At 37.4% G+C, this 20,596-nt stretch overlaps 3 protein-coding genes across 6 annotated transcripts in view; 2 read left to right on the top strand and 1 right to left on the bottom strand.

Moving 5' to 3' along the window:
* plch1 (phospholipase C, eta 1) overlaps positions 1-7,656 on the top strand; it is a gene marked incomplete at its 5' end in the record, with an annotated part of 69,545 nt that extends 61,889 nt beyond the window's left edge. The window contains 3 exons of one of the 3 annotated variants that reach the window (XM_079873888.1): positions 360-419; positions 2,374-2,731; positions 4,649-7,656. In XM_079873888.1, coding sequence (XP_079730014.1) covers positions 360-419; positions 2,374-2,731; positions 4,649-6,843 — 2,613 coding nt within the window. In that variant the 3' untranslated portion in view covers positions 6,844-7,656. The remainder of the gene's footprint in view (positions 1-359; positions 420-2,373; positions 2,732-4,648) is intronic. The other 2 variants (XM_079873889.1, XM_079873887.1) reach the window with 2 other exon arrangements.
* Positions 7,657-13,891: 6,235 nt separating this feature from the next.
* Positions 13,892-16,562, top strand: LOC307160096 (uncharacterized protein). The gene is made up of 2 exons (XM_079873943.1): positions 13,892-14,120; positions 15,138-16,562. Exon 2 carries the CDS (start codon positions 15,149-15,151, stop codon positions 15,743-15,745), a length of 597 nt encoding a protein of 198 aa, XP_079730069.1. The 5' UTR covers positions 13,892-14,120; positions 15,138-15,148; the 3' UTR covers positions 15,746-16,562.
* A 2,332-nt stretch (positions 16,563-18,894) lies between these two features.
* Positions 18,895-20,596, bottom strand: part of dnaaf4 (dynein axonemal assembly factor 4) — a 503,354-nt gene continuing 501,652 nt past the window's right edge. For both annotated transcript variants that reach the window (XM_079873929.1, XM_079873928.1), the window contains 4 exons: positions 20,302-20,411; positions 19,406-19,559; positions 19,234-19,339; positions 18,895-19,123 (listed from right to left, as the gene is read on the bottom strand). In XM_079873929.1, coding sequence (XP_079730055.1) covers positions 19,008-19,123; positions 19,234-19,339; positions 19,406-19,559; positions 20,302-20,411 — 486 coding nt within the window. In that variant the 3' untranslated portion in view covers positions 18,895-19,007. The remainder of the gene's footprint in view (positions 19,124-19,233; positions 19,340-19,405; positions 19,560-20,301; positions 20,412-20,596) is intronic.

Genomic DNA, 20,596 nt, shown 5'->3' with positions numbered 1-20,596 from the left:
GAGCTCATACACACACAGCTGAACCTCCTCAGTTTGATAAAGATCCACAGACATTTCCACTGGGCATGTTACCAATTTAAATTCAACGCTATTTCTTCATAGATTTAATAATTAGATTTGTTCCTATTGATAACTAAGGTGCCAGGAACTGCTTTGGTTAAATTAAAATGTGTAAAAAAGCTGGTTATCATTACAATCTGTTATGCAAGCTGTTGTTTCTGTCCATTTCTACTGCCGTGTAAACAGACGTGACATTTGGTTCTCATTTCCATCTAAAAAAGGGATCTGAAATAGGAAAATATTGATATTTCCCCCCGTTGACATTTTATTGAAGTTCCTCCAACCTTTTTACTTTCCAGTGGAGTCCTTTAGTCCTCAACCCAAGCTATACCATAATGCACTTGCTAGGAGCTAATAAGGTACCCTGGATATGTGGTGCACTGCATGATACTGCATGAGCGTCTACTAATGTGTCGATGTCACATCGTGTTCTTGGCTAGTAAACACTTGTAAACGTGCAGTTGTATGGATACGTCTTTTACTTTTTTTTACCCGTTTTTGTTTTGCAAGTAATTCTGTTTTGGTCAGTTTTGTCCTTGGTTGTAAAGCTGGTTTTGTTGCTTCCAGTGAAATGGTTATATTTTGAAGGCTTGAAATGAGAGATGGTTGAATGATTCAGAAGAATATGCTGCCATCTGTTGGATGTAGTCAGTAATGCAGTAGTTCGCACAGGAGCAGAAGTGCTGTGTCTGTCTTATCACTGTGATCTGTCAGAGATTGTCATTGTGTGATTATATTGAACGTGACATTGCATGTATGTATTGTTATTGTCTCTGATTATGGTTTGATTTAACCTGGGACCCAGCAACAATTTTTGTGTGTGTGAGAGAGAGACTTTTCTCTGAGATTGTAAATCTTAATCTGGTTTATCATAAAACATCCTGGAATTTTCAGAAATATCAAATGTTTGTAGGTTTTGCAGCAACAACTTCCTCTCCTTATTTTTGCAGAAAGAGGAAATGCAAATATATTTTTTGTAATTACTATATTTTACTACAAGGGACTTTATGAATCATAGTGTACAGGTCAAAAGTTTGGAAAGAAGTCTCTAATGCTTATCAAGGCTGCGTTTATTTGATCAAAAATACAGAAAAAAACAGCAATATTGTGAAATATTATTACAACTTAAAATAATAGTTTTCTATTTGAATATACTTTAAAATATAATTTATTTCTGTGATGCAAAGCTGAATTTTCAGCATCATTACTCCAGTCAATCACATGATCCTTTAGAAATCATTCTAATATTCTGATTTATTATGAGTGTTGGAAACAGTTCTGCTGCCTAATATATTTGATGAATAAAAGGTTAAAAAGAACTGCATTTATTCAAAATAAAGAAATATTTTCTAATAATATAAATCTTTTTTACTATCACTTTTTATCAATTTAACACATCCTTGCTGAATAAAAGTATTGATTTATTTCAAAAAAAGAAAGAAAAAAATGACTGACCCCAAATTACTGACCAGTAGTGTATAGTGTTGTTACAAAAGATTTCTATTTTTAAAAAATTTGCTTAAAAAAAAAAAAAAAAAAAAAAAAAATATATATATATATATATATATATATATATATATATATATATATATATATTATTATTTTTATTTTTACTTTTTATTCATCAAAGTATCCTAAAAAAGTATCACAGGTTATGAAAAAATATTAGGCAGCAGAACTGTTTCCAACTTTGATAATGAATCATCATATAAGAATGATTTCTAAAGGATCATGTGATAGACTGGAGTAATGATCCTGAAAATTCAGCTTTGCATCACAGAAATAAATGATAATTTAAAGTATAATAAATTGAAAACCAATTATTTTAAATTGTAATAATATATCACAATATTACATTTTTTTTCTGTATTTTTGATCAAATAAATGCAGGCTTGATGAGCAGAAGAAACTTGTAATGAAAAATAGTAATGTTTCCAAACTTTTGACCTGTACTGTAGGTTACCACCAGTACCAATAAATCACCATAAAATCATGTTAATTAAAAAAAGATTTTAATTAATGTAGGTTGGGATCACACATTTTGCCCTTTTGCACAAATAATGCATCATATTAGGAATTAAAAATTATACTGCAATAATCATTCTCTCACTCCAAAAAATTCTGGGTTGTTTCAACCCATGTTTGGATCAAATATGGACAAACCCAACCTTAGGTTTTAAAAAATGATTCAAAAATTTAACCCAACGGCAGGGTTCGTCCATATTTGACCCAAACATGGGTTGAAACAACCCAGCATTTTTAGAGTGTATATACAATATATAATTTTCTTCCTTATCCCTGTCGGTTTCTCAGGGTCGTCAGCTGCGGGGTTTCAGAGGCTTATTCAATAGAAGCTCCAAGTCCTCAGTGGACACAAATATCGGCGTTCCACCTCGTAAACGATCCATAACCGACCATCTCCTCCGGAGGACTGCCAGCGCTCCTGCCAAGGGCCGCAAAAAGACCAAGATGCCATTGGCTGAAGTTACATATGACAGAAAGCACAGCATTGGGGACTCTCAGTCCACTCATGTTGAGAGGAGAGCGGGGAACAGAAGAGCTCTTCAACACCGCCCAGCATCAATGCCACTGGACAAGCTCCTAAACACTCACCTCAGCCTGTCCACTCCAGACAGGGAAGGGTCTGATCCTGGATCTGACACAATCATTGGTCAGTTGCTTATATAATTTCCTTAGGGACTGTGTCCGGTAACACTTTATTTTACGGTGTCTTTGTTACATGTGTTACATGTACTTACCATACTAATAGCAGTAAATTATGCATAATTACATGCAACTAACCCTAATCCTACCCTATCCCTATAGTAAGTACATGTAGTTACTTAATATTACACTGTACTTAAATATAGAATTACACTGTAACAATGACACCTTAAAATAAAGTGTAACCCTGTGTCCTAATGAATCAGAATGAAAGCTATTACACAATGCATACATTTATATTGTTATCCCTACCATTATAGCTATAAGGCATAATTAGAGTTGCCTGTTCTTCAAATCATTAACACTACAGCACCTTTGTGATAAGAAAGCTTTCACAATCCTCTCAGAAAAGAAAACTGCACATTTTCAGTGTCTATTATTTAACTTCTATTAATAATTTCACTGTTTATGTAACCTTTTCACATGCTCTCTATTGTTTCACAATAGTTCACCCAAAAATGACAATTCTGTCATTAATTATTCACCCGTGAGAGTTTCGTTCATCTTCAGAACACAAACGAAGATCTTTTGGATGAAATTTTAGAGCTTTCTGTCCCTCCATTGACAGCTACGCAACTGAAACTTCAAAAAGTTCATAGAAATCGTAAAACTAGTCAATATGAGTTAAGCGGTTTGGACCAAACAGATTGAATTTAGGCTTTTATTCACATATAAACATTCATCAACTCACACATCAGTTTTGGTAAATCAAGCTCAAGCATGTTTGCTTGAAGTGCGAGAACCAATGAGGTTCATTCTTGTGTTACACAGCACGTTTGAGCTTCAGCAAGAACCAATGAGGTTTGTTCTCGCACATCAAGTTGGTTCGGTTGAGCTTGCGTTTATGTTCACTGATCAATGTTTAAATGTGAATAAAAGCCTAAATTCAATCATTGTGTCTCTTCAGCAAATTTTGACTAAACCACTCAATTCATACGGATTGGTTTTACAATCTCTCTATGATCTTTTTGAAGCATCAAAGTGGTAGTTGCGTAGCTGTCAATGAAAGGACAGAAAGCTCTCAGATTTCATCAAAAAGATCTTCATTTGTGTTTTGAAGATGAACGAAAGTCTTGGGGTTTGGAACGACAAGAGGGAGAGTAATTAATGACAGAAGTTTCATTTTTGGGTGAACTAACCCTTTAAAGGCCCTTGCATGCTGAGTCCGAAATTGGCATCCGAAATTTTTGCACGTTAAAAAATAAATATGCCCTCACGTTACCACACTTGCACACTGCCTCCGAAACTTTCGTCCGTCATAAAAAGGTTCGATTTTCTGCGTTTTTCGCATCAGTAGCAAGTTTTGACATTTCAGAGCCATCGAATCACGAATACGAAAAAACACATGCGGAAATTTCGGACTCAGTGTGCAAGGGCCTTAAGTATTGCATTTAGTTCTGCTGGTCCCTTTTACGTATTCAGACTTGCAGGCATTTCTTTCTTGAATACCTTAACTTGCCTTTGTCTTGTTCTGTCTTTACTGTTGTGCTTCTCTATAGTAGAAAACTGACTAGGAAAACCCCTGCAGGTAAACCACAAGCCATACTCAGGTCGACTCACCCAAAAACATTTCAGTGTTAAGCCATTGCACCAATGTTTCTGAACAACTTTTGTTGTGTTTCATTCGAAAAGTAATCCATCAAAGCTTTTGGAAAAAATAAAGCTTTAGAAAAAAATTCAGTGTTCCCCATGCACCTACACAGTGCCATTATCAAACTTCCTTCTCACCGTCGTACTTGGTGGTACATTTCATTTGTCTGGTGTACAGAGTTTCGTGTTGGAATTTGGTCTGTGAGGATGTTTTTTTATTTGTGTTTATTGAAGTTACTGACAATCATCTCCTGTAAAAAAATGTCTTTCACAGATTCCTTCCTCCATGAGAAACCCAGATCCATCTCAGTGGATCTTCTCTTTGAAACGTCTGCCTTCAAAGAGCCCGATGAACATTCGTTTTCTGCTGACCCCCTTCCAGACTGTAACACTGAGCCCAAAGATACAAAAGAAACTCCTTACCTGGTCATTGTGGGCAGTAGGGAAAGTCTGAGTGATTCTCACCAAGAACATTCAAGAAGTGGTCTCAACCAGACTGAAGCAGATCAATTATGTTCTTCCAAAGGGCCGAGAGACCATTGGTCAAGTCCTTCAGATCGGCGTTATAATGGTGGCTTACAGAGTGAAGGAAGTCAAAGAGAATTTAGCAAGTCGGAAGCTCCTAAAAAGAACATTTTAACACCGAAAGCAGCCACGTATTCCACAACCTCCTCTTCTTCCTCTTCTTCAGGTACCGTCACCAAATCGCACCCTCCTAGAATAGATCTGCAAGACTTGAAGAGTCAAGTGTCCCTTCAGGACAGCGCTCTCTCTCGCCTTATTGACGCTGTCTCGCTAGATAACGAGTATGACACCTGTGGCTCAATCTCTGCTCTGATTGGCCAATTTGAGCTCACTTCTGAGCAGAGCACACTACTTCAATCCAACTCACAACCTCTGAAATATTCTCTCCCTCATCTCAACAACAAGCTTTCCAGCACTCCCCTAAAAGAAGTCATTCAGAAATCTGCGTGCACAACCTCAGAGCTAACCGTGAGACCTTCCAGTCCTGAAACGACCGAACCTGAAGTCTTTACCATCTTGGATGAGGAGGTGCTTTCTCCTGTATCTAAAAACATCTTATTTGACTCTTCTGCGGTCAGCAAGGGATCCTCACCCATCAGGATGCCTCTAGAATGGTCCGCACATAAGCAAAGCTATAGCCAATCCACTGGTTCCTTCAGGAACTTCGAAGGTTACAGAGAAACCTCATTTAACAGCACAGCTTCAGACCGTTTCTTGCTGTGCCAGGACTCAGTAGGCAGCAGTCTGATGGAGGTGGAGATCAATGTGGACGAGGATCCCTTAGATAACACACTGACCCCTTCGACTCGAGATTTCACTAGTGTTCAAGGCTTAAACCAGACATCCCCATTTCACGAACCAACACATCTATACAAACCCTCATACCTTCCCTCTCCTGTTCACTCATACTCCACAAACCCATCACCCTTTCAAAGACACCAAAATCTGTTCTCTAGCACCTACCTTACTGGCAAATCCCTGCCAAGGAAGTTTACCTGTTATAATGACACCGGGAGATTTCCACTTGGAAGTCACAGAACAGATCAGGCGAGGACTCGGGAGACGAGAGAGCAAAACAGCTTGGTTAGCAGGGCTGAGGATTTACACACAAGCTCTTCATCCTCAGAATTTCTTGCGAAGACTCAAGGCTGCCGAGAGAGGGACTTATACACACCCGTTTCAGACTACGACATGATTTCAGTTGAACTGCAAGAGCCAACTCCACACAGCCAAGCCTTTCCCATACCTCCTCAGATCCACAACGGACTCTCCCCAGTTGCTTCTTCCAAGTCCAAGAGCCTGGGAGACCTGACCTCCGAGGACATTTCATGCAACTTTCAGAGCAAGTACAAGTCAATCAGCCGAAGTTTCGTCACTCCTGCAATGCGAGACCAAAGACGGATGTGTGGGATGTCCGGTCGTCCTAAGTCCACTGATCCCTTAACTGAGCAGCTTCGCAAGCTTGTGACGTTAGAACATGAAGATTATACACGTCCCCTCCCTTCTTGTTCTCAACCCGCCCCGAAACCTCTTTCAGTGCTTCCTCTGGTTCCTCAGAGCTCTGTCGATGATCATGAAGACCCTCCTCCATTTCTGTCAAGGCGATTGTCATCCCGCAGTCAAAGTCGTGTACGTCACATAGCCAGTCGTGCACGTGAGAGACAGCAGGAGGCCTCCAAACACCAGAGTGCCATGGAAGTAGTACTCCGCAATAAGCCAGTCTCCTCCCAAAATCCTCCTCCAAATAGGCACTCTACAGGCTCTTATATCGCTGGTTACCTGGATCAACTGGGTCCTGAGACCCGAGGCTTGCCTGAAGGATCCTGCACCTCGCTACGCTACGGATACGGATACGGGGATCGCTACTATAACGACGATTCTGTACTCCCTCCTGACTTCTCCAACCCTTCAGAACCTGAGGTCTTCTTCCTGCTTAGGCTTTGACCTTGCATTTCACCCACTGTTTTTGACTGTGCATGTATTTCATGTAGCAGGACACTTCCAGAACTGTGTACATATATCATATAACACTGTCTCCTACATGTGCTGTATCAAACTGATTATTTTATATACATGTGATCCCTGTCATGCTTGAAAAAATATGTTGTTCAAAATGTGTGTTGTCTCAAGGTGAAAAAAAATAACTGTAATGGAAATTGACATTTTTGTTGTTGTCGGCTTTTTTAAACTACGTAGTACGACAAAGTCATGAAGGGGCTTCTCTTTTTATTCAGTCTTCCTGCATATTATGTTATTTGTATGTCTGTGTAGTCTGTACATACTATGTTGGTAAATCCTCCGTCAAAGCACTACTTAAATTTTAATTATTGTGATGTTTTTCTTTTGCATGTGAAGCGTGAACATTTTCAGCATGACTATGCACAGACCTGTAGATGCTGTGCTCTGATTTTGCACAGAATGATTCTGTTGTATTGAATGCAATACAGCACATTTACCTGCTTGCTCTGACTTGCTTGCTTACTATTAGTCATGAATTTAAAGAAGTTTGAAACTCTTCTTCATATTCTATGGTTAAAGTTTTATTTTTATAATTGATTTGATACAGAGCAAAAAAAAAATTTGTTAGACTTAATATTTAGTTTTCTTTTTAAAGAGACAAAACTTTTCTCTTTTTTTTCAATTAATCTGTGCTTAAATGCATCTAGTCTGTTGTTCTTTTTATTGTTGCTCATCCGAGATGAGTGTAAGCATTTTCCTACCAATGCAATAAAATTATGAAATGTTTGCTATGAGGTCAAATATTTTTTGTATGTGTGGTCTCTCTTATCTGCCCCTCTAATATCTGTAATTTTTTTTTTATCTCTCCTCGTCACTTTGGTTGCTACATGTTTTGGCATTATCACACTCACAAAAAAGTGAGTTTGACTGACCATGACACATATTTACCTCCTAGAGGCAAACGCACATTTCTTTTAGCAGACACAAAAACAGTGATTACGCTTCAGAATAACGGTCCGTCAAATTAATAGGTAACTGCTGGAAGTAATGCAGGAAACGAGCAGTATTACATTAACACTTCAGCTACTATTAACTAATATGGAAACAAGATTAACTAATCAGTAGGAAATATCAAATATAGGACTGAGATAGTTTTTTATTAGGTAAACAATAGGCTAATTACTGAATGAAATTAAGAACTTATAACTATGACAAATTATAAATAATAATTACCAGGGTTCATACACATTTTAACCAATACTTTTCCATGACTTTTCCATGACTTTTCCAAGACTTTTTGGCACATTTCCATGACGCCTATGTATTCCTGAAAATGTCAGTCGACATTATAAGAATAAAAATTTGTGTTAAAATTTACCCTCAAAATTAATACCGTACATTAGGGGTGCGCAATATTGACAAAAATATGTCTCGATATTTTCAAAATTTTTCTTGATAATAATGATGATATTTTACTGATTGTGTTTTTGTACTGGTATCCTGGCCAGTTTAGGCCTGTTGTTGACAGCAGACTCACGAAGATATTCATATTTTTTATATTCTATGCAGTGGTCAGTTCACAGCAGTGACCGAAATCAACATTTTTATTAAGGGGCAAAATTTGCCACATTCATAGAATTTTGCCAAATTCTAACATTCAAATTAAATTATATTAGAATAACACAGTACGAATGTCAAATTAAATCATTGAATTAAAATCCATCCTTGCAGTGCAGAGGTGACACAGAAGTGGCATCAAAACTGGCATTAGCCTACTATATTTATACTTCATTTACAATTGCATAAATAAAGCTATTCAATATTTAAATGATTTATAATTTTAACTTTTTAATTAAAGGATACTTTAAACATTAAACTAAAACCACCAGTAGGTGGCGGCAAGTCACTGTCTTAATAAGCGAGTTATTGGAGTCATTTATTCAACCGATTCGTTCAAACGGCTGATTCATTCAGAAAAACAAGTGATTGTTCATTGAATCGTTAAAATGATTCATTCAAAACGCGGATTTCATTAAATAAATAAATAAATAATCGATGTCTGTTGGACTACAACTTTATTATGAAATTCTCGTCGGCGATATAAAGTGAAAATTGACAATATTGTGTCCAAAAAGTAACTCGCAATGTTAACTTTATTGTTAATTTAACTGTTGTATAAAATAAATAGCACATTTGCAATTGTGCAAAGGAAAACGGCACTCTTGCTCATGTGATATTCTAATATAACAACATAATATGATATAAATATAAGACAAAAACTCATTTGGGGGCATAACTGCACTGACACATCACGCAGTGAAAGCAAGCATGAGAGACAAACGCGATGTCAGCTCGCACTCGCAGTGCCTCGTACATAGTTAAAACAATGATTACAATATCATCATAGTTCATAGACAATATCGCACACACTCCTAAGAACATATAGAATGAACTCACAATTGAACTGACTTTTACTCATTTTCTTCTCTCCTCTCGCGTGCAGGAGACAGACGTAGGCTAATATTCTGCGTATCGTTTCACATGCGGCCAGAGCAGCAATCCTCTTTCCGCTACATTCTCGACCCACCGGTGCTTGCAAAACTTTAGCATGCTCGTGCCACTTTCCTGCCATTTCAATTAAATTTCTGTCAGCACCGACTTCGCCTCAGCAACATCGCAACAAGTGAATCGGAAGTGAACTGAACGTTATGCCGCCCGAAATAAGGACGTTAAGACAACGCGAAATATTTTTTTTATTAAACAGTTTTTGTATTAATCACATATTATGCTGTGTTAAAAAAAAAAAAAAATCCATGACTTTTCCAAAACTTTCTGGGTCTTTTTATTTTTCCAAAACCTTTCCAGGCCTGGAATTTGCATTTTTCAAATTCCATAACTTTTCCAGGTTTTTTCAAAACGTACGAACCCTGAATTACTCATTATCAATCACAACATTAACGTTATTTTACTCTCAATGTGGTCATAAAATCACTAATTACTCAAGTGTTACCTAGTTAATCTTCAATACTAGGCATCTGGAACATTATTTCAAAGTGGGGAAAAAAACGTTTTGTTTACTTTTTTGGGGGTATTAAGAAATTGTGGTAATTTTACTCTGGTTGAATAAAAATAAAGCATTCAACTTAGCTGCATTTATTTTTTACCTAAAGTACAAAAAGACATAACCGAGAGGAAGATGCATGGGAGTTGTAGTTTTACTCGAAACTGTCCCCTCAGAAGTGTCTTATCATTCTTGAACTCTAAAAACTACATTTCCCATGAACGCCTCTCGGCACAGGAACCTTTTTTTTTTTTTTTTTTTTACAGTCTATGGGCTAAACGAATCCTGTGAGTGATTTTTTTTAAGTGTCTCTCTTTGCGTTGTTGCTGATTAGTTTAATCTGTTTAACAGCAGCAGATTCCAGCATTTACATGTAACGTTAATCTCCGAGCAAATCTAGTTGATTGAAGTATGAAATGTTTACAACTTTTTATTTATGCTCCCGCGCCGCTGACGTGTTGCCATAGAGACGAAACTACAACACAGGAGTGAAACTACGTCCACTCTCGCTGTAAAACTGGTAAGCTTATATTTACACTTCAAAATACTTTTTTTTCTTTTTTATTAAATTGATATTTTTCATTGTAATGTAATATTGGAATTGCGCTAGAAAGAATAATACATAAAATATTATAAATATTAAATTAAAAAGGCTAGATACATGTGCATGTTCAAATAATAAACAGTACAATTTATTTTTAAATAAACATTACAACAAAATAAAATAAAAAAAATGGAGAGACCATTTCCTGGAAGTTTAGAGGGTTAACGTTAAATGATCTGTATTTATAAATTCTGATTAATATTACCACTGGTAATTGCATTTAATATCTACTTAAAATCATATTTTAATAACAGCAAAACTAAGGAAAATAAATTGAGTTAAGCGGTGGTCAATGGTTTAAGTTACTAAAAGGATTAACTGGCTATCTGACTGATGATTAACTTTCCTCTGCTTTCCTGCAGTCAGTCATGTCAGATCCCGAGCATCAGTTTCCATGTGCTAATCCGGGAAATCCAATCTTCTCCTGCATGGTCAAACCAGGATCTCACTCTTCAGCTGAAGATCCAGCAATGGCCAGATTTCAGAACCTGATGTTTAAAACTACATCCAGCGACTACGGGGCTCGATCAGCGACGTTTGAATCCTCGCCCTGTTCCTATCACCCCATATCCCAGACCTTCTCACAGCACCTCGGGATGTGCGGGATGTACCAGGACAATACCTTCAACATCCGCTTGGACCAAAGCCATGTGTATATCCCAAATTACAAAGCTCAATTTAAGGGACAGTGACCAAACACATTTGCATCTCTTATTTGAGTTGTTTTGTTTTTGTAATTGACCTTTTTAACCATGATGTTTGTCCAGTATTGTGCATCCTTGATGGATATGGCTGCAATAAACGAAAAGTTACAAGTGTACGAATAAAACATGTCTCCAGCTTAACCAGTCTTAATGTATGGTGTCACATGACAGTAAGTGAACCAGCATAAAACATTCAATTTTAATGTAGCATGTGTGCGTATACATGTATATTTATTAGTGCCGTCAAATCGATTAATCGCATCCAACATAAAAGTTTGTAAATGTATGTGTGTGTATATGTATATACACACACATGCTGTTTATCAGTCTCCGATGTTGAATGACAAAATAACCTTAGTTCAAACACTTTAGTACATAAGTGCATAGTAAACAGACTGTAAACAGACCAGTATAGAAATACTGTGTTTTCCTAGGATAAAACTCTTCATCTTGGATACGTATTGTGGGAGCATGTCTATGTTCCCACAGCCCTATGTTCCCACAGCCCTAACCCTAACATACCTAAACCTACCCCTCACAGGAGGGAGACTTGTCTGGGATGTAATTGGGCTATCCCTGTACCAGCACAAGCACTAAAACCTACCCTTCATAGGGGACATAGTTAAATGAGAGAAGATAGGACTGTGGGAACATAGGGTTGTGGGAACATAGGGCTGTGGGAACATAGGGCTGACCCCCGTATGGTTATTGTTAGAATTTCTAATTTAATCATTTTAGCCTGCAAGCATATATAATAGAAGGGGTCTCACTTTGTTCTGTAGGACTGTACTGGCAACATCCGTTCTTCATTATGTGGACCTCTGTGTTCGACTGGAGGAAGTGTTTTCCATTCACTATCTAAAGCAGAATAAACATGTATATGTGGTGATCTAAGCCAGGAAACTAACCATATATGGACTTGTTATAATGTATTTTTCTATCTGATGTAATGTATATATTATTGGTTAATCCAGGGAAACTCCCCTCATATTCTTGCTATATCTTCTGATACAAAGGATTAATAAAACTGAGCTATTTTGGTCTTTGTCTTTGTATTCAAACTTTGTTCATTCAAACTGCTAATTGCTGGACTGAAATGAGGCACTTGGAATTGTAACAGTTAGGATAAATATGTTTGCTTCTCCTTTTCTGTCTATCTAATCATTCCTTGTACACTGTTTAGTCACACGCTCATAAGACATGTGCTAGTTATTGTCCATAAGGAGCAATAATCATGAATGGAGTTGTTTGTCTCTCTATGGACTCTTTTAACGAACATGACAGTCTCCTTTCTTTTCTATATGGACTTGTTATTCTATTTGTTGGTTTCAGTCTATGCTCTCTCTCTCTCTCTCTCTCTCTCTCTCTCTCTCTCTCTCTCTCTATAGTGTCAGCGAGTCCAAATGGCTGGATTTTTAGGTTGCCTATTGTACATCTGGCCTAGGACTGCAGATGAAAACTAGCCTTTTGGCTAACTCTGGCATATTTTGACTTGTCATGTTAATATGCATTGTCCTTGTAATAAACTAAACTAAACTGTATAAGCTACCCATTGAGAAACGGTCTGGAGACTTTCAATGGAGAATAGTGCACGGGATTATAGCTACAAACAGACACAGAGCACACCTTGATCCAGAGGTAGGGTGGGTTGTCCATTTTGTAGTGAGGAGGAGACTGTTTTTCATTTGTTTTTAAAGTGTGAAAGGCTTCAATCCTTATTTTGTATCTTAGAAGAATGGGTTCAAAATTTAGGGGGAGTTTTTACTCCAGTACTTTTTATTTATGGACCAAAGTATATTAAAAGTAGGAGGGAAGAACATGTTCTGTTAAATTTTCTTTTTGGTCAGGCAAAATTGGCGATATGCCTATCAAGAAAACATCGCTTGATCGATGCTGGGTCAACTGATGTTGTGTCTGTTTTAAAAGGGTTATTAAAATCTCGTATTAAAATCGAGTTTACATATTATAAATTGGTCAATGATATGGAGATGTTTAAAGGTAAATGGGCTGTAAATCATTGTTTTTGTGATGTTGATGTTGATGAGTGTTTACGGTTTAATATATAAAAAAAAAAAAAAAAACTTCCTTAATGTATGTATAAATGTACTGTAAGTAGGTACAAATGTTTTTTCTGTTTGATGGGATGTTGTTGTTATTATGATTATTTAATAAGGCTCTTATGTATTTATTGATTAATTAAAGAAGACCTAAAAGTCAAAAGTCTCTCTCTCACTCTCTGTCTGTCTGTCTGTCTGTCTGTCTGTCTGTGTGTGTGTGTGTGTGTGTGTGTGTGTGTGTGTGTGTGTGTGTGTGTGTGTGTGTGTGTGTGTGTGTGTGTGTGTGTCTGTCTGTCTGTCTGTCTGTCTGTCTGTCTGTGTGTGTGTGTGTGTGTGTGTGTGTGTGTGTGTGTGTGTGTGTGTGTGTGTGTGTCTGTCTGTCTGTCTGTCTGTCTGTCTGTCTGTCTCTGTGTCTGTGTGTGTGTGTGTGTGTGTGTGTGTGTTGTCAGACATCCAATTTTATCTAATAACAGAGAGTCTCTGCATGAATGATCCACGACTGCTACTATTTCTCTCCGAAACTTTGGGATATTAAATTAAATTGAATGTGGAGGATTTTAATTGTGACAAGATGATGTACAGGGCAAGTGTCCTTTTACTTAACAACATCAGTACATACTTTTAGTGCATAAGTAGGCGGTCTTTGAGCTGTAGTGTATTCCTCAAACACACTTCCGGGTTGGCCGAGCTGGCAGGTTCGCGTTTTGCACGAACGTCAACACACAAACTCTTCACGGTGTGTCGTCGAGTTTCTGTTCATTTCAGACCAAAATCAACTGTCTGAAAGTGTACATCCAGTGCAGCCGCTCAGTATATACACAGGACATCGATAAACAGTAAGTTCTTAATAATCTGCTTGATAATTTATGATTGAAGCATAACTAGTTGCAGTCGCATTCCGTTATCATGATGCATTCACGATGATTTGACTAAAGCATTAAAATACCTCCTCAGACTTGCGGTTGGAAATTCAGATTAACTTATTTAGGATATAAATCCAGTGCTCGGTCATAGACTTGCAAATAATATCCCATGCACTGCTCTTATAGGAAATAACCAATAGACAGTAAAAGAGGAAATAACTCATACGTGCCTTAAGGGCTTCCGTAAGTAAACAGATTAAACAGGAAATGAGTGATTGGAGATGCAAACATTATATTACAGTCCGTTAACCCTTTCCTAATCCCGTAACTTCACAATTCTGATTTGGGAAATCTTTCACACAGTACAATTTTTGTTAGTTAACCCTTTGTTAGTTAACTATGCGTCTAACAATACTACACTAACAACTATGCTAATTAACTACCTAGGCTACACGAAATAATGTAAATAACTATATAAATGAATATAAATATAAACTTCCAATAGGAAAATTCAATTGCAGTAGCCACCGTTCATCCTGAAGAGGGCAGCACCAATTTGTAGAATTAAAACACTTTTTACCCAAATGTCGAATCAGTGAACAGCACTAATAAAGCCCCAGTCTTACAGATCATTAACTAAAAAAAAAGTTGTTTTAGGGTTTAGTTACTCTTTAAATTCACTATTCTGATTTTTGAAAGGTTTCACAAAACAGTTTTGTCAGTTAACTGTTTCCTGTTTCCTTAACTTCCCTTTTCTTAACCCTCGCTCGAGTCCTTAGCCTAATTCTACTATTGTGATTTGTGAAAGGTTTCACAGTAGTTTTTTTATTTTTTCAGTTAGCTAACCCTTCCTTGAGTCCTTAACTTCACTATTCTGATTTGTGAAATGTTTCACTGTGCAATTTTGCTCAGACTATACATCTGTTGTAACTAATAATAATATATACATTTTCTTAAAAATGAATCTGCAATAAAACAAATTTCTTATAGAATTGCTCACCATGGTTCATAAAGAAGAGCAAGAAGAACAGAAAGAGAAGAAAAGGAGGAAGACGCTGATAAAGAAATCAGCACGCAAGCCTCATTATTGCTCAAAGTGTGGGATGACCTTCAGCGTGAAAACACGGTTCACGCGACACATGCGCATTCACACCGGAGACAAGCCCTACCAGTGCCAGCACTGTGACATGTGCTTCAGATCGCAGGAGAATCTGTCCGAACATGCGCGCAAACACACCGACGACAGACCGTATCACTGCTCTCAGTGCGGCAAGGGCTTTATACGTCCAGGAAGACTTGAGATCCACTTGAGAATCCACACCGGAGAAAAGCCACATCACTGCGCTCAGTGTGAGAAGAGCTTCAAGAGCACAGAGGAGCTGCAGAGCCACACACGCACACACACGGCAGAAAGATGCCACCACTGCTCTCAGTGCGAGAGGAGCTTCAGGAGAAGCGGTCAGCTGATCAGACACATGCGGATACACACCGGAGAGAAACCCCACAGGTGCACGCAGTGTGAGAAGCGCTACTCACGCGCAGAACACCTCAAGGACCATCAGATCAGAGCTCACCAAAACAACACACAGATCCACTGAGAGACACCACACACACACGTGAGCCACTCGCCTTTCACACATCAGAACTGCCTAAAACTGTCCTGTGAAACCTTTCACAAATCACAATAGTAAAGTTCAGCACTCATGGAAGGGTTAAATGGGGATGCAAACTGTTTACTAGCACACTTGTGTTTATTTACTATTTTTTAATAGATGTCAGATTGGCAAAGCTTAAATGAGGACGTGGATGAGGAGTGGTGGGAGTCGGCATACAAGTTGTTTCTTGAGAGCGATGATTTTGAATTATTAATGAAGAGCGATAAATATAATGATTATGGATTCTGCTGAGACACACTTGTAAATGCAATTTGCATCACTATAATAGTATGTATGGTTATTCTGTTGCATCTTCTAATTGAAAATAATTTGAAAATATTTACTGTGTAGAGACTGAATATATGAGACAGTATGATGGCTTTCATGTTTTGTTTAAGAAAATGTTTCTTCTTTTACTTTTATTTTTCTTCATATTATATATCCATCAGTTAATCATTTACTTTTCATTTGCAAATTATGTCCAGTATTGTGCATATTTGATGAATATGGTTGCAATAAACAGTTATTGGGAACGGGAAGACAAATACCGTCAAAGTTAAGAGTATGAATAAAACCGTTTCTTTGGCTAACCAGTTTTTCTGTGTGGTTTCATATTAAAAACATAACATGTTAATGTACATTTATGCATTGATCACAGCTGCCACTCGCCTTTCACACATCAGAACTGTGTACTGCCTAAAACTGTCCTGTGAAACCTTTCACAAATCTCAATAGTAAAGTTCGGCACTCATGGAAGGGTTACATGTTTTTAAAGGGATACTCCACCGTTTTTTCATATTAAACTATGTTATTCCCTTAACTAAGACGAGTTGATACATACCTCTCTCGTCTCAGTGCGTGCACTCAATCGCTCTGGCACGCGGCGACACTTTGATAGCACTTCGCTTAGCCCAGTTCATTCATTAGGGACCAAACAGAGATGAAGCTAGAAGCGACCAAACACCTCCACGTTTTCCCTATTTAAATACAGTTACACAAGTTGTTACTCGACCAAGTATGGTGACACAAAATAAAACGTGGCGCTTTTCTAAGCGGGTAAAAAGGATAACTATAATGTATGGTGGAATAGCACTGGGAGCACTTCGACTTGGCGCAGTAATATCAGGGGAGGAGTCGAAGTGCTCCCAAGTGCTATTCCGCCATACATTATAGTTATCCTTTTGTAATCCTATATCTAGGGATGGGACGATTACCGGTTTCACTATAAACGATAAAATGAACTGACGGTTAGTATTATCGTTTAAAATTGAATTATCATTAAAACCGTGTTTGATTATCGTGATTTTAATAACTCACTGTAAATCCTGTCCAGCCATCAACAGTCTGACGCAGGCGCAGCGTTGTTGTTGTTTTTTATTCGAGAAGGAATGGCGGTTAAAATGTTTTATGTTTTAAATCTTACATGATTACAAAAATATTATCAAACTCCGTAAACAATAAATCAACTCTGATTTCATTTTCAGTACAATCGAAAACGGAGACGCAAGACGGCAAGTTGCATTTGAATGAAACGAGAGAGCACGTCTGTTGTGATACATGTGCGCTGTTATAATGCGTTGCTATTGACGACGGCCATTTTAAGGACGGAAATGCCGCAGAATATAATCTTGCTTTAAAAAAGTGCATAGAGCTGCTTGTTTTATTTGTTGTTTGTTGATTTTCAAATATAAAACTTGTTGAAATGTTTTCAGCGTGAGCATCAACTCTTTTTGAACACTTTCATCTCGTTTTAACAAAACCGTGATAATATTGATAATCACGATAATTTTGGTCACTATTATCGTGATATGAAATTTTCATACCGTCCCATCCCTACCTATATCCCAAACTTGGTCGTGTAACTACTCATGTAACTGTATTTAAATAGGGAAAACGTGGAGGTGTTTGGTCCCTAATGAATGAACTGGGCTAAGCGAAGTGCTATCAAAGTGGCGCCGCGCCAGAGCGATTGAGTGCACGCACTGAGACGAGAGAGGTATGTATCAACTCGTCTTAGTTAAGGGAGTAACATAGTTTAATATGAAAAAACGGTGGAGTATCCCTTTAAAACATGGGGATGCAAACTGTTTACTAGCACACTTGTTTTTATTTCCTATTTTTCAACAGATGTCAGATTGGCAAAGCTTAAACAAGGACGTGGATGAGGAGTGGTGGGAGACGGCATACAAGTTGTTTCTTGAAAGCGATCCGAAAGCGATGATTTTGAATCATTCTGAATTATATATGAATAGCGATAAATGGAACGATTATGGATTCCGCTACGACACACTTGTTCCTCCCACTGGGACGTTCCGTGATGTTTCTAAAAGGGCCATTTTGGTGGTGATTTCAAGAGCAAGGAGAATGAATTGGCATGATTGGAAGGATCTAAACCAGCCATCTTCTAAACCTGATGTACAGGATCTGGACGAAAATGACAAGAAACTTATAAACTGTGTTATTGACCTGATCTATAAAGAGGACGGCAGCCCAAGACCATTTAATAGATACTGATCGATAGTGTGAGTCTGAACTAAGCGGTCGTGTATTAATAACTAATAATCTTTGCAATGTAAGTGAATCAATCAAAACTAACTTTAGCTGGACAATAACTTTATTCTAGAGCTGCTGTAAAGCCAAAACAATCTCTGCTACTTTAATTTCCTATTATCACTGTAAAGCTGCTTTGAAACAGTCTATATTGTTAAAAGCGCTGTATAAATGAAGGTGACTTGACTTGGCTAAAGGCAATTTGCAACACTATAATAGTATGTATGGTTATTCTGTTGCATCTTCTAATTGAAAATCATTTGAAAACATTTACTGTGTAGAGACTGAATATACGAGACAGTATGATGCCTTTCATGTTTTGTATAAGAAAATGTTTCTTCTTTTACTTTTATTTTTCTTCATATTATATATCCATCAGTTAATCATTTACTTCTCATTTGCATCAATAGACTATTAACTCAAGGTCTTGTTTTGTTGTTATATACAGCAGATTATGTCCAGTATTGTGCATATTTGATTTTTACCAAGTTATTGGGAAGACAAATACTGTCAAAGTTAAGAGTATGAATAAAACCGTTTCTTTGGCCTAACCAGTCTTTCTGTGTGGTTTCATATTAAAAACATAACATGTTTATGTACATTTCTGCATTGATTAGAACTGCACCCATAATCCTAGTTGGCATGCTGTGGATTTTCAGGAGTTGGATGGTGATGTGTTGCCCTGTATGATCTCACGAATCTTGTCTGTATCAGTTCGCAGGGCTTCATTTCGTGGGTCGATTCCTAGAGCAGCTTGATAATCCAGAAGACCTAAAAAACATCAGATTGATTTAATAGTGAAATACTTCATAGATGTTACACTCCACTCCCAAAAGTTAATGAAGAAATTAAGAGTGCATTTCGAATTTCGAATTTCAAACCTTCCACATAGAGCTGTAGTTCACAGAACGCTGTTCCTCGCCTCACGTGAGCCTTCAGTCGAGCAGGAGCGTTTGCAGAGACCGCAGGCGTCAGCAACTCAAGGGCCTGAGAAAGAGAGAAGGAAATCAGTCCGCTGTATGAAAATGTATTTTAAAAGAGGAAGAAACTGACCTGAGAGCTGTCCTCAATGGCTTTGTGAAGGTTTCTCAGTTTGAGATGACAGGCCGCTCGATTAGAAAATAAAGCTGGGATTTTCCTGTTGAGTTTTATGGCGAGATTATAGGCGTTCACAGCGGCCTGGAAGTTTCCTGCCATGAACAATTTACTGCAGGAAAAGGGAAAAACAAAGAAGGTGATTATGGTATTTAATACTGTCTTTCTTTAAAACAAATGACACTTGCTTAGAAATGTTATCTAATGCAATGACATTCAGCCTTAAGTGTAAAAACACTGTAGACATTACTGTTCAAAATATTTGGGTCAGTAATATTTTTTTTTTTTTAAGAGAAAAATGTATACTTTTATTCAGCAAGGATGCATTAAATTGATCAAAAGTGACAGTAAATACATTTAAAATGTTACAAAATATTCTATTTCAAATAAACGAAGTTCTTTTGAACTTTCTATTCATAAATTTAGTTAAAATGTATCACATTTTCTGCAAAAAATCTGAAAAAGCACAACTGTTTTCAACATTGATAATAATAAATGTTTCTTGAGCATCAAATCATCATAGAATGATTTCTGAAGGATCATGTGACACTGAAGACTGGAGTAATGATGCTGAAAATCCAGCTTTGATCACAGGAATAAATTACACTTTACTAGATATTCAAATTGAAAACAGTTATTTTATATTGTAATAATATTTGACATTTTTACTGATTTTTGATCAAAGAAATGCAGACTTCTTTCAAGAACATTCAAATATCTTACCGACTCTAAACTTGTGATCAGTAGTGTATATATAAAAGCAAATAAACTGATGGAAGAGAATTATATGCTGATTTATGATCTGTTTGGTCTGAGACCTGTCGTCCTCTCTGAGTGTGACCTGTGGCACTCACTCGCCCTTCTCTTTCAGCCAGTCTGGGTTTCTCTCTTCCTCGCTCAGGTCTTCCAGTTCAGCCAGATCCGTGTCCACTGCTCTCCTGGCCTCCGCCTGCTTCTTCAACCACTGCTCACACACACACACACAGGCATGATATGTGTATTAGGGATGCATCCATATGAACATTTTGGCCGATACCGAAAACCGACAATTCTTTATATTTGAAAGCTGATAATCGATATATTGGCCAATAAATCTAAATCCAAATTTTGATATAATTTTTAAGAGCCTGATTACAAAAACAAAAGTCT

The sequence above is a fragment of the Squalius cephalus genome (assembly GCF_949319135.1).
Source record: "Squalius cephalus genome assembly, chromosome: 6".
Taxonomy (NCBI): domain Eukaryota; kingdom Metazoa; phylum Chordata; class Actinopteri; order Cypriniformes; family Leuciscidae; genus Squalius; species Squalius cephalus.
Note: the sequence above shows the minus strand (reverse complement) of the source record. Positions and strands in the feature narration are given on the sequence as shown.

What these genes read in the sequence shown, in the direction of transcription:
- LOC307160096 (XM_079873943.1), top strand. Translation starts at nt 15,149, where the DNA reads ATGGTTCATAAAGAAGAGCAAGAAGAACAGAAAGAGAAGAAAAGGAGG.